Source organism: Prunus dulcis, chromosome 6 (assembly GCF_902201215.1).
Source record: "Prunus dulcis chromosome 6, ALMONDv2, whole genome shotgun sequence".
Taxonomy (NCBI): domain Eukaryota; kingdom Viridiplantae; phylum Streptophyta; class Magnoliopsida; order Rosales; family Rosaceae; genus Prunus; species Prunus dulcis.
Genome location: NC_047655.1, coordinates 13,042,754 through 13,056,416, shown reverse-complemented (window position 1 = coordinate 13,056,416; position 13,663 = coordinate 13,042,754). Strand labels below are relative to the sequence as shown.

The 13,663-nt window shown below is 36.3% G+C and overlaps 1 protein-coding gene across 2 annotated transcripts; it reads left to right on the top strand.

Moving 5' to 3' along the window:
- The first annotated feature begins 2,139 nt into the window (after nt 1–2,139).
- On the top strand, nt 2,140–13,663 carry LOC117631116. 2 transcript variants are annotated; one of them, XM_034364072.1, is made up of 14 exons: nt 2,140–2,398; nt 2,545–3,201; nt 3,452–3,658; nt 3,767–4,087; nt 4,920–5,047; nt 5,265–6,425; nt 6,658–6,799; nt 6,897–7,056; nt 7,302–7,465; nt 9,003–9,088; nt 10,274–10,373; nt 11,244–11,305; nt 11,635–11,794; nt 13,042–13,663. In XM_034364072.1, exons 1-14 carry the CDS (start codon nt 2,228–2,230, stop codon nt 13,213–13,215), a joined length of 3,693 nt encoding a protein of 1,230 aa, XP_034219963.1. In that variant the 5' UTR covers nt 2,140–2,227; the 3' UTR covers nt 13,216–13,663. The 2 variants fall into 2 exon arrangements, with proteins under 2 accessions (XP_034219963.1, XP_034219964.1); XM_034364073.1 differs by lacking the exons at nt 10,274–10,373; nt 13,042–13,663 and having other exon boundaries at nt 11,635–11,746.

Genomic DNA, 13,663 nt, shown 5'->3' with positions numbered 1-13,663 from the left:
TTATACTAGGGTGGAAGTGCTCTAAGGGGAAAAGGGAACCACTAGGCCACTCCACATCCTTTGTGTAGCACATCTCTAATAAATATAGGCCCCACTTCGAGGTCGTTTTGTATGCTGGACTATCATGAACTAGACTAAACACTGAAATTGTCTTGGATTGATATAAGTTGGAAAGCCTAATACTACGTTTGGTGTACAATTAGACTAGGACTAAATTTTTTAAATTTTAAAAAGAAAGCAAATGAATTTTTTTATTTTTTTATTTATACTTTTCTTCTCTCTCCCTCTGCTCTTTCTTCTTCATCTCCTCTCTCTGCGTCTTTTTCATCTCTTCTTCTCCATGCTCTCTCCTTCTCCTCTTCTTCTCTATCTATATTCTCTCTTCTTCTAATTTTTACCCCATCTAAAAACATCACCCAGTTAAGATACTTTAGCTTTGGTGTGGTAAGTAATTTGCAGAAACAAATTTGAGGGAGAGGCAGGAGCTCACACCTAAATCATGGCAGAAATGCACAGCCCACGTCAAAATCATCATCCAAAAACAAACTTGAGAGAGAGGCAGAAGCAAAGCAAATTGATGAATACCCAAAGATAAATTGTCGAACAGCTTCAACCGATGTGATGGTCTATCGTCGTCGACACAGACTGCCATCGCGGTCTGCCATCGTTTTTGCTGCCTGCCATCGCCATTTGCAACCCATAGTCAGTGGTTGTGATTGCCGTTTGGGTGGTCGGTGGTTGCCGTTGGCAGTTTGGTGGAGTTGGTTGCAGAGCTTTGGTCGGGACTAGTAGTCCCTCATTTTCAAATGGGTTTAGCTAAGAACACCTAAGAATGTGTTTTTGGTGGGCCTGGGATTACTAATCCCACTTAATACTAGGACCAATGACAACAAACATGAGATTAACTTTTAGCCAAGCCAATCCAAGCCAAGGATGTGTAACAAACAAGCCCGAAATGTGCTACATAATCAGGTTGTCTCCCTAGAATTTTCTAGGGTGGTTGCGATTCGGTAAGTGAGAATTTTTGCTCAAACTGCAAACTGACCGCTTTTTGAGGTTTACTGCAGTGGTAAACCACAAAAAGCGGTCGGTTACCGTGAATTAGCGGTTTAAAACCGCAAGTTTTGTTTGTGTCATAAAAATCTAATCTTCCACATTTTAGGCCTAATTTTGATGCTTTTTTTGAAGCCTTTTGAGTTCAAGCATACTTTAACCGAAAAATATAAATTCACAACCTAAATAAATAAATTCACAACTCCAACTTCTCAAGCATTCACAACCTAAAGAAAATTAAAGTTACAATTCCAAGCATTCAAATTAAAGTTAAACTTCTCAAGCATTCACAACCTCAACTTCTCAAGCATTCCAATTCCAAATCATTTAAAGTTATAAAACAAAAGAAAAATGCAATGCAAAATGAATTAAAGTTACAACCTAAAGGAAAAATCCAATTCAAAGTTAATTAAAGTTACAAACTAAAAAGGAAAATGCAATGCACCAATGTTACAAACTAAAGTTACAAACTCAAGCAAAGGACCCACTAGTGTAGTGGTTTGAAATATTTACTCCCTCAGGCAAGGTCCTGGGTTCGAGTCCTAGCATCCGTGTTGTGTGTGTGAGTTTAATATGCTATCACCCCTTTCAATGGGAAAGGACCTCAAAAAATAAAAAAATAAAAAGTTACAAACTCAAGTGTTGGTGGTGGTGAGTGGATTTGAAGGACCCCGTTGTGTTGTTTGAGCACCGATGCAATGCACCAATGTTACAAACTAAAGTTACAAACTCAAGTGTTGGTGGTGGTGAGTGGATTTGAAAGACCCCGTTGTGTTGTTTGAGCACCGATGCTATCTAAAAAATGCAAATTTTTTTTTTAAAAAATTTAGTCGTGGTTTGCGGTAACCGTAAGTTTTGAAAATTAAATACCGTAACCGTAACCTCAACCGCAAATATGGTTCGGTTTCCCGCGATTGCGGTTTCATTGTAGTTTGATTTTTGCAGTTTTTCGGTCTAAAATGTCACCCCTAGAATTTTCTATGTGCAAAAAAGAACAAGAAAAAAGAAAAAGAAACTAGTTCTGACGAAATAAAAGAAAGGAGAAAACTAATTTATTTTAAATTTAAAACTCCTGTTGCCTATACATAGCTTAGGCGGGGTAACTGAGTCTCTGGAGAGATTTCTACTACTACTCTCCAGTTCACTCACACACAGGAAGAAGACGAATGAGATTATGGCGATGGACACCAATTTCGCATCCTCATTGTTTGAGAATCTAAACCTGGAAGATCCATGGCTTCCTCCAACTACCTGGGAATCGATCCCATCCGAAAGCGGAAATTTCCATCTTCGAAACCCCAAATCCTCTTCCTCTCACTCCCTCTACCATGCTTCCACCGTCTCCGTAAGTCCCGCTTTCTCTCAATTTAGGGTTTCATCCATAAATTCCATCAATTTTCCAAGTTCTCTGTTTGTTTCTATGGAAAATTGAATTTTGAAGGAAAATATTTTTGTATTTAATTTAAGAAAACTGTGAACATTTGGGAACAGGAGGCAAGTTTGGTGCGGTTGGCGATGAATGCAGTGCAAGGAGTTGAAACGGCCCTTGTTAGCATCCAGAAGCTTTCTGCTGCATTTTGCTCTGACCCGGCTGATAGGACCTTCCATCAGATTCCAAGTCTGTGGAATAGGTCTTCAAGCACTCATGCTCTGGGAAACATTCTCGAGCCCATTGGCTGCTCAGGTTTGCTTGTCTTTCTTCTCCGGAAATTTGTGGACTATTTTTCGAATTTGAATGTGGAAAGTGAAGACCATGTTGATGGTGAAGCTCAAGTGAAACAGTGCCCTCCATATAGTCTTGTTAATCACGCTTTCGCTGTTTCGGTGGGAAAGGTTGTGGAAGGTTACATGTGTGCACTGGATACCTTGTATGCATCAGTGGGTTTAAGGCGCTCTTCGTGTTCGTCTTCTGTGGTGGGATGTCTGAACAGTGTAGTGTATTCTGAATTTACTTTGTTGGAGTTCTATTTGCACACAAAGGAATTGAGGACTCAGATTGAAGCCCTTACGAACTTATGCAACTTATATCAATTCTCCAGTTGTTTCTTAGTATCCTCTCTTGAAGAATTGATTACAAAAGCAAATTTGGAATTTTGTAATTTCTACAGAGGAGGGGATTTACTCTCATATCTGTATACTCAATTACTGGTCAGATTACTTTGCTTTTCCCAACATGAAACTTTGTAATTTTAGTATGGAATGCCTCCTTTTTTTTATTTTTTATTTTTATTTTTATTTTTTTCAAGTTTGTTGTTATGGCATCCCCTCACATGGCTGTAATTGTCTTAATGGTAATGGACATTGCAGTGACATAAAAAAGTCTAGTAACATAAATGTTTTAAAAGGTTAAATTCTGCTAATGGACACTCATTGACAAATTTATTTATTCTTTGTTTAGGTTGCTGATCCTGCTCATCGTCCTTTACTCAAATTTCTTTTTCTTCGTACATGTGAACCATATTGTGGCTTTATTAGATCATGGATTTTCAAAGCTGAGATTAGTGACCCTTACAAGGAGTTTGTTGTAGAATATGCTGATAGTCTATCTCCAAATCAACATGGTAAAGCCGACATCTCTATTGACTTCCCATTGGCAACTATTAGGGTAATGCTGTTACCTTTAATATTGGAAAATTGGAATTAAATTCTGTTTTCGTTGAATACATGATTCTCTTCTTCATATCAGTTCTCATGGTTACCATTTGTGCCTCAGGAACAAGATGGAGTTTCTGTTCCTTGTTTTTTGAAGGATGTCTTGATTCCACTTGTCAGAGCTGGTCAGCAGCTGCAAGTTCTAGTGAAATTGCTTGAATTGTGTACTTTTGTTGCCACTAACGACCATACTGACCATACTTACGAGGGTTTTCTTCCCTGCTGGACTGGATTTTCGGGCAATTGTCCATATTATTCGTCTCCATTGACATTTATAAAAGGAAATGTAGAGGCCATGTTACTTTCAAGGGACAGATATTACAGAAGAATGCAGGAAAAACTTGAGAATCTTTCAGCGAAATTAGAGTTCAGATATCAACAGGTCATCCACTCTGATAATTTAGTTTCTTTATATAGAAACTATGTTATTGTACAAAAAAATAATGCAATTATAACTCTAATTAGTTTTATATACTTTTGTCTTCGTTTCTTAGTTGCAGCATGCAACGCAAATAGCATTTTCTTCAGTTTCCGGTCAATGTAGAGATATGATGCCTTTGCATTCCTAGGCATAATTAGAGTCTGTCTGTATTTAAATTACAATTAGCCTTGGTGGTTTCTTACATTCAAATTCCTCTCTCTTAATAGCTCATGCCACTACAGTCCTAGGTTGAACTAATTCTTTTCAGATGCAAATACCATACTGTCGCTCTGATTTATTATTATAATTTTTTAAAGGTATGCTGCTGGTTTGCAGTAACCTATAATGCTGTGAGGTTGAAACTCTGCTTATGATGAGCAAATTGGTTTTATGCAGTGCATATATACCCCCCCTCCCTTTTTCTTTTATACCTAAGATGCAAAGCAGAACAAGATACTAATAAACTGATTTAAGTTTTATACCTTTGTATAATTAGATGCTTCATAAGTGACAAGGTTAGTGCTGATAGAAGTAGACTTTACTCAGTTTGTTTTTATGACTTGCCACTTTTGATTTTTCAATTCAGTGTTATAGATTTTTCAATTTAAACTATGTCCTGGCTTATAGGTGCCTCTCTTTCATTCATCTACAACTCTGCTCTTTACAAGGAGGATTCAGGGTTGTGAATGAGAGAAACATATGTTTCATGTCTACCTGCTTTCATACAGTTTTGCTGCAATGCTTGTTTCTGTTGTTATCTGGTTTTCTAATATGATTGTTTTTATTTATGCAGGTAGTTCGACCAGGTACACTGCCTGTTCTCTTGGATAATGGTGGTAGGAGTTCAACCAACCCAGGTTTATTTGTTTTGGATGACAATTTTATTCCTTCTCCAACAAATGATAAAAGGGAGTCAAATGGGTAATCTCTCTCGCTCTCCCCCACCCCACCTCCCACCCCCATCTGTGTGGATAGGTGTATGTATGTGTATGCTGTCTACATGACTGTTGCGCTTCTGCATGCATGGTTCTTCATACCGTGTGTTGGTGAATACATATGTTCCTTTATCCTGTTTCTTGTTCTTTCCTTCCAAATGTTGTTGCAGCTTCATGAATGATTGGATTTCTCTAATTCTCAGGGTTCATGATTTGGATTCTGGTGAGTTAAGTGCAAGGGATGGTCTATCTGATCTCACGGATTCTTACGAGTCATCTGAATGTTCATTTGACAGTACTTCTGCAGAGCAAAATGTGTCTGAGCAGATGGTTGAGCTTCCCAATCATATTGTTGGGATGGAACAAAAATATTTATCTGCCTTAAGCTTTTCAATGAGTATGCCTGTTGATAATTTGCAAAAGCCTCATGTACGTGAAGAGTCATGCCATATAGTAAGTGACCAAAGTAGACTTTGTGAAAGAAGAGATGCCCTAGCACATTCTCATCATAAAGGTGTGTTTACAAGTCAAATATCTGTGCCCATAAAACCAAAAGAATCAAACTTGTCAGCTATGTCTGATGTTCAGTTTGCAGATTGTCTATCTGATAAGGACTGGCCAGAAGGTGGTCTTTTTGAGAGTTATTCTGCCATTGATGAAGAGTACAAAGATGGTCGAAGGTCACATCCAATGGACTCTCCCTCAAAGGTGAATGAAAGAATACCAGAGGCCTTAAAGGAGGGCACATCATATTTCAGAAAAAGAGTTGGGACTAATAGTGCTTTAATTGAAGAAGCCTATGGCAAGGATCAACCTCAAAATGTGACATATACTTCTTCAGATTTATTTACATTACAACAGTGGAAAGTTAACTCCCATAACAATTTTCTCAGCATGAATCCAATGTTGACAAAGAATAACTTACTTCACCTGATAACCGAGCCTGGAGAGAGATACGGAAGGGAATTTGGTCATTCTTTGCCTTGCTTTGAATTTTCTTTGATAAAAGACCCTTTTAAGGTGTGTCTGGAAAAGCTACCTGCAGGGCTCATGGACTCCAATGCCTCTGTTACCAGTGTTAAGAGCGATCGCTTTGGGAAACAAGATTTTGGTGGGGATAATGTCTCGATTGATAAAACCAAAGTATCTGATTCTCTTCCATTTTCAGACTCAAAGGACCACGACCAAGAAAATGCTAATTTAACAAATGTTTCCGGTGGTAGTTGTTGGGAGAGTTTGCTTGGTAGATTCAGTGACACTGTCATTAATAGAGTTGAAGATCACGGACAAAGCTTGTCGGAAATTTTTGAGATACCACTTGATTTTATTATTGACAAATGCCTTCTGCAGGAAATCATGCTTCAGTATCCTTATTTCTGTGCATTAAGTAGAAGGAAGATTCATCTGGTTCTGTTTATGGTTATTTTTTCTTGCTCGTCTATGCTTGGTTGGGCACAGCCTCAATAGAATATTTTATGACTATCAGTTTGTGTGTGCTTTGTTTTGGTGCTTGATTGCTTGTTAACAATTTTAAGGTTGTGTGTCTGTTTCATGTCGTTGCCATTGGAAGAGAGATTTTATCCTTAAAAATGCTAGATATAAGTATGTCAGCAAGTTAACTATTAAGTTGCTTGAAGAAGGATTTGATTTGCAAGAACATTTACTGGCTCTGCGGCGATACCACTTTATGGAACTAGCGGACTGGGCAGATTTGTTTATTATGTCCCTTTGGCATCATGTAATAATCATTTCATGTCATTACTCAATACTAGTATCTGATTCGTCATAGTACCGTCTGACTCTATTTCTTTTTCTTGTTCTTCTGGAAATTATAGAAATGGTGTGTTACAGAGGCAGATCATAGACTTTCAGAAATTCAAGGTTTCCTTGAGTCATCAGTTCAGAGGTCATCATGTGAACGTGACCCTCATAAGGACAGGTTATTTGTGTACATGAAAGGACATGATGCAATGCCTCTTTCAGCATCTGTTATTGGTATATTATTATACTGTTGTTCACAATGTTTCATCATCTATTGGCACATCAATTGATTGTTGTTCAAATAAGTTTATAATGTCGAAAAAAAAGCATTTAGTGCATCCCCTCTTTTTGTTCATTTCAGATTTGGTTATGCTTGGAATTTTGAAACACATTTTAAAATTCATTTGGCATTTCTTCTGTCATCTCTCTCTCTCTCTCTGTCTCTCCACCCTCTAATATTTTACCTGTCAATGATGCAGGAGTCCATTCCTTCAATTTTCTTGGTTTGGGTTATAGAGTAGACTGGCCAATCAGTATTATTTTGAGTCCTAGTGCATTGAAAATGTATGCTGAGATATTCAGCTTTCTGATACAAGTGAAGCTTGCTATTTTCTCATTGACTGATGTATGGCGCCAATTAAAGGTATGGATTCTTTGACTGATTAAAAGCTTAGGGCCTGTTCAGTAACGTTTTTGGAGAATATTTTATGAGAATGAAAACGAGAACAAGAAAATGAATTTGCAGTTTAAAGATTCGAAAATGCCTCTGGTAGATTAATTGGAAAACAGATTCAGAAAATTAATTTAGTGAAAACGTGTATGGTAGGACAATTTGAGAATAAAAATTTGAGAGTTATTTTTCAAGTATATTTTTTGCTAATTTCTGTCCTATAAAATATATTTTTGAAAAATTTTGAAATTTTAAAGGCTTAAATTATTACAAACAATGAAAAATGTGTACTTTGAGAATAATAATGTATAATTAAAATAATAAAAAAATCTTATTTTAGAAAAACCTAGATAATAAAATAATATTATCTTTTGTTTAAAATAAATATTTAAACATAAACATGAAATTGAATAATATATGATGGTTTTATCATAAAATTAATATACACTGGTGTAGAAAAATAAAATAATGAAGTGGAACGAAAAAACTAAAAATTGAAAAAAGAAAAGAAAAGAAAAAGAAAGCAATCCGACCAATACATTGGGTAGAAAATGTAAACGATAATTTGGTGTTTTCAGTATTTGTACATGAGTTTGAATTTGTTTTCGGAAAACAATTCCAGTGAAAATGAAAACGACATACCGAATGCGTTTTTGGTAGAAAATGACAACAGAATGAAAACGGGGCCTTGAAAACGTTACCGAACAGCCCCTTAGTGTAGGCGTTTATTAATCTCCCCCCATCCTAAAACTTCTCTTGCCGAGCTAGAGCTCTGAAGCTTTAACTTCTAGAAGGGGGTGAGATATCATTTAGTGATAGAGGCTGGGTCATATAGGATTCATTTTTTTGTACCCTTCTGTGCTTTGTGTTTGTGATTTGACGTTTCTTTTTCAAATGTGGTTGCACTTTTACCAGCTGATAATTCTTCTGAATCTTAAGCAGTACAACAGTAAAAATATTTCACTGGCAAGAGAACTAACTACTGTTGGTTTGCAATAGGGCGTTCTTTGAAGTTGATTTAACTTCTCATTTCGGAACTAAATTAAGGATTGCCGAGACATAAGTCTTCTGTAATATAGTTGAAAATAATGATGTTTTGCTACATGATTTTCCTTTAACTACCCCTTTTCTTTTTCCCAGTTTCAGACTGCATAAATGCTTGTTTTAATGCCCTTAACATAAGTAATTTTCTGTTTTTTCTTCTTCTTGAACTCTCTGTTGACTTTGAAATGTCAACAAGAAAATTTGTTAAATTTTTACCATACTGTTCCATTTCTTTTGAGGAAAAGCTTTATCATGTAGTTTTCAGGAATTTTTTTATTTTTTGAGATTTGACGACATAAGTTAGTGTTCGATGAAGTGGTTGAAGTTTAAATCTGAAAAATAAAGGGTTTGGGTTATGTACAAACTTACTTGGATTTGCATTTGGCTCATGGAAGTGCATGGTAATTCACGTGATCCTTTTGTTTTTGTCGCACAAAGGATACTAAAATTTACTTTATATGTGCAGGATTTGGTGCACTCAATTAGTCAGAATAACGACTCTGAACAAAATGAAAGGGAAGTGAGTCATTTCAATGCATTAGTGAAGATGAGGTACTTTGAGCAATTGGTCCTTTTTAAATTTAATTTTGGTGAATTAGGAGCTATTGCTCTCAGTGTATCTGCCTTTGGGATTATTTACTGTAATCCTAATTATATCTGTTAATTAGTTTCCCACATCTGGATTCAGAGATTTATGTTTTCCAACACTTGTTTTCTGCTGACGTTTGCTTTCTCGTTGTACTTTTATTTCTTTGGCATGGTAAGTTTGAACTTTTCATCCCACCTCATCCTTTCAGATGTTTTGCCTTCATTTTTTTGCTGCATCTACTTTGTTTTTTATTGAGTAATGATAAAGTTTAGAGAAAAAAGATATTATGATTATAAAATGACCTAAAGTTTATAACATGTTTCTAATGAATTTCTTTTTGGTTCACAAATGCGTAAGTTGACCTCAGAATAGGAGTTGCTAACATTCTTATTCAAGATTATCATGTTCCCCCTTTGACTCTTAAAATCAATCGTTTACCCAGAAAACAAAAATCAATGGCTGTTTTAGTTGTGGAAGGAAATTATTAATTCCTGCCAGTTCATTTAGTTAGGTCTCTTGTCATCTTAGAAGGGGCCTGGGATTGAATGTTGCATTCACCAAGGCTGTGGGATTTGTAGGATAGGAGAGGACTCACTCTTGCAGGCCTATTGGGCCCCCAATATGGGCAAAAAAGGGGGAAATAACAGGGGAAAAAAGGAGAATGAAATAGGGAAGAGCCGCAAGACAGTTGCAGGGTTCATTTCTGACTAATTAAAGATGTGTTTTGTGAGATGTGCAGGAAACAAATTTTCTACTTGTTGTGGAAAATGAGAACAGATTCATTTGAAATGTCCTCTTCCCCATATGTCTTGAGATGTGTTTCGGTGGATTTCTGTTCTCTTTGGCCAGATTAGAGAAGTTTGATCTAATGATTTTCTTTTCGTGAGATGTTGGGGTGGAGCTCTGGGAATAATAGGGACAACTGTTTATTTGATCAAAGAATAGTCTTTTTGTCTGTATATCAGGTAGTCTTAGTTCTGCCAGGTTTAACTTTAACCTAGAATGAAAAGTAAAGGGAAAGACATTTGATGACTATCTGCTCTGACAATCAAACTTCCTCACAGGAATTTTAATTTTGATCAAATACTAGAATTACGATTTCTAATTGAAAATTATGTTTATTATTTGACTCTCTGATCTATGCATAGGCACCAGGTCAATCATTTTGTATCTACATTACAGCAATATGTGGAGTCACAGCTATCACATGTATCATGGTGCAGGTTTCTATACTCACTTAAGCATAAGGTTTGAAGCCTGCTATTTTGATCTATAAAGTCTTCATACAATTAAGCCTGAAAGTTGAGTTGAAATGATTACATAATTCATTGTACAAAATTCCATGTTTTTTTGGCATGTTTATGTTCCATTGAATGCTCATGTAATGGCTGAAGTACCTTGCATTTGATGGCGATGAGAGATCTCTTTAAAATAAATGCTATTTTTTGCCACATGACAGGAACATTGAAATTTTTAAAGCCAATTTTGAATAATCAAAGGATTGATTCCAGTGTTGCAAGTAGTTTGATGAAAATCATCCAAAGCCTGCCCTGCGCAATGAATAACAATGTCTCCTACATTTGTTTTCCCCACCATTAAACAAAATTCAAAACTGTTTATTTTATCATCGCCAAGGCCTTTGAAATTTGTTTGTTTGCTGCTAGGTCAAACTAGAAGGGAGGTTATAAATTCTATAAATCTGCGGGTATATGGTTTATTGCTGGCACAGACCAATTCTAGATGGGACATGCTGGAGATCTTTTGATATTAAGGTGGTATCTGTTTGTGATGCAATATTCCGATAAAAATAAAAACTTATTTGAAAAGAAGAGAAGAAAATCTAGATTCCAATTTACATAAAAGATTGATTAGATTGCTCTATCTTAAGATTGTATTAATATTGTTGAGTAAATCTGGAAAGTTATTTAATTAAAGTGGTGTCTCACAGATGAAATGCCAGATAGACTTTTATGAATCATATCATGTCTCTTTGCGCCATATACTCTAAATACTTCTGGTATGCCTTTTGTTCTAGAACTTCGATGAGACATATAATTACTCATTTATAATGAATCATTTTTGTTTTCTTGATCTTAAATTGGCATTTGGTTACTGTAGGTCAAGGATATGATGGATCTTCAGTCTGTACATCTGGCATATTTAATAGATTCGCTTGACATGTAAGTTCAGTGGGTCATTCTATAAACTTTCTTACCATTGTTATATGCGTGTCACATGTTTCTTAATTTCTATGTTTTCTAACTCTTTTAATAAAAGAATTCTTATTTACTTATAGTAAATAAATGAGTAAAAGAAAAGGATTCTTATTCACTTATAGTAAATAAATGAGTGAAAGATTGGCTCCAAGTGTGTGCTGTGTGTGAGCACGTTCTATTTTACATCCTTTTGAGTTGTAATATCTTGTTTGTACTTGTTCTTTCCCAGATTGTGGTTTGACATTACATTGTTACCTTGGATTTTCTGTTAACCATGAATCTAACCTTTGCAGATGTTTCCTCTCTGATGAAACACGACCTATAGCTCGGATCATTGAGAGCATTCTGCAGTGTGCTCTTGACTTCAGGTCGTGTCTTACCAGGGAAATGTGGGATGTGGGAACAAGTCAAGGGAATTTAATTGCAAGACTTTCTGGAATCAATATATCTCAGGTGATGTTCACATCTTTAACGTTGTAAAGAACTGTGTTCAGGAAATATAAGTTTAACTAGGAATGCCATTTATAGTAAAGATGGAAGCAACAATGACAGTGAGGTGAAAGGGCAAGAGTGTTGCTAGGTTGGATATTGAGACACCTTTGTTTCTTGTGCAGTTAGAAATCCAAATATACCTTCTTTTTTCCTGAAAATAAGAAATCTAAATCAAAAGCAGACATATTTTTCATACTTCTATGACCTGACCCTGTGTTTGTGTTGAATAAACGTTGTGGGAATGGGATTCTTATTCCTTGTATCTCATAAGTGAATCCCATCTTCCTACTTTGCTTTTGTGTGCTGATTAAGGAATGTAAGTGGCTGCTTGCCTGCTGTCACCAGAAAGCACTACCATTATGGGTTGTGATCCAACTGCATCACAGCCATTGCCACCTATTTCTTTTCCGAAAACCCAAATAGCTACAGATCCAAATCAAGGTCAAAATGTGAAGTACACATCTATGCTGGTAAAAAACTAACCAAGTCCAGAATTAGAAGCTAACAAGAGCCCTAATGATATGTTTGATTTGTGGGCTTGTGTCACAATAAGAAGTGATTGAGAGAACTAATAAACTTGATCTATGGGGCAGAAGTTGTAAAAAGTGTTCTGGCTGTGGCATTGATAGAGGGGTAGTGGTTGCAATACTATTGGTAAAGGGGATTGTCATCAGGGGCATTGCTTAATTCACGTCATATAGTCTATGGAGTGTATATTGAAAAAATAAAAATCTGACCTCAAAAAAGTCATTTCCTTGTGGGTGGTGTTCTCATCGGTTCACAGAAACCGATATCTACATGGTCCCCAATATGGTATATAATATTGCAGCGTTTTTCTTTCAACATGGAAACCTTAATTTGTTCGGAATTTTTGTATCTTTGTGTGCCTACAATGCAAAGCATAATATATGTTTGCAAGAACACCCGAGTCATCAAGGGAAGGGTATTGTGTTGTGTGTATTTTCATCTACATGCATTCATGTGTCATGGCAGCCTAAGCAGCTCGCTGTTACTTGAGCTGCCTAAGTAAGCATGCTGGGTTGGTGTGCATCCGGTTTCGGAAATGACATTATGGTGGATGTGTGCTGTTTGATTTTAAAATTAGTAGTGTAGAGCATTAAAATGAACAATTGTACTCTTGCTCTTAAATAACAGTTTTAAAATAAGAACCAACCTGTCGATAACATGCATGTGCATTTGTTTTGCAGGTGGTCGTAATAAAACAAATGTTTGACAAGAATATGAAAGAACTGCACCTCTGTTACCTCAAGTCACCTAAACATGGGAAATTTGGACTTTCTCATTTTTGGGAATACCTCAACTACAACAAGTATTACTCGGATGTTGGTAATGAAATGGCCTATTATGCCTTCTCAGTCTAAAGCTCTGTGATATGATCGTTGCAGTAAGTGAGAAAATGGGGATTCATATCATGCTTGAAGCAGCTTCATTGATTACAATGGTTGAGGAGGGTAACTTCTCGAAGAATCACAGTGGATGATATGCCCAACCGATGTGCGTAAAATATGTTAGGATTCCTCAGCCCTTGGTAGCTCCATTAGACACGTTGCATATCATTCTTCTCAGTTTGGTCTTGTTCCTTGAGGTAGGAAATTCCTACACTGATCTTTGTTTGGCTTTTTGATAATCTAAATCACAACGCGTACATATTTTCTTTTTCCCGTTTTGTTTTGTAAGAGTGAAGGATGGTTACTACTTGTTGTCGGAGACTAGTGACTTGAGTGTTGAGAGCTGTGTATATGGAGGAAAAATGATTATATCCGTTTTGTATTATAGACAATTTTGGTAATGGCATTCGTTGTTTCTCCA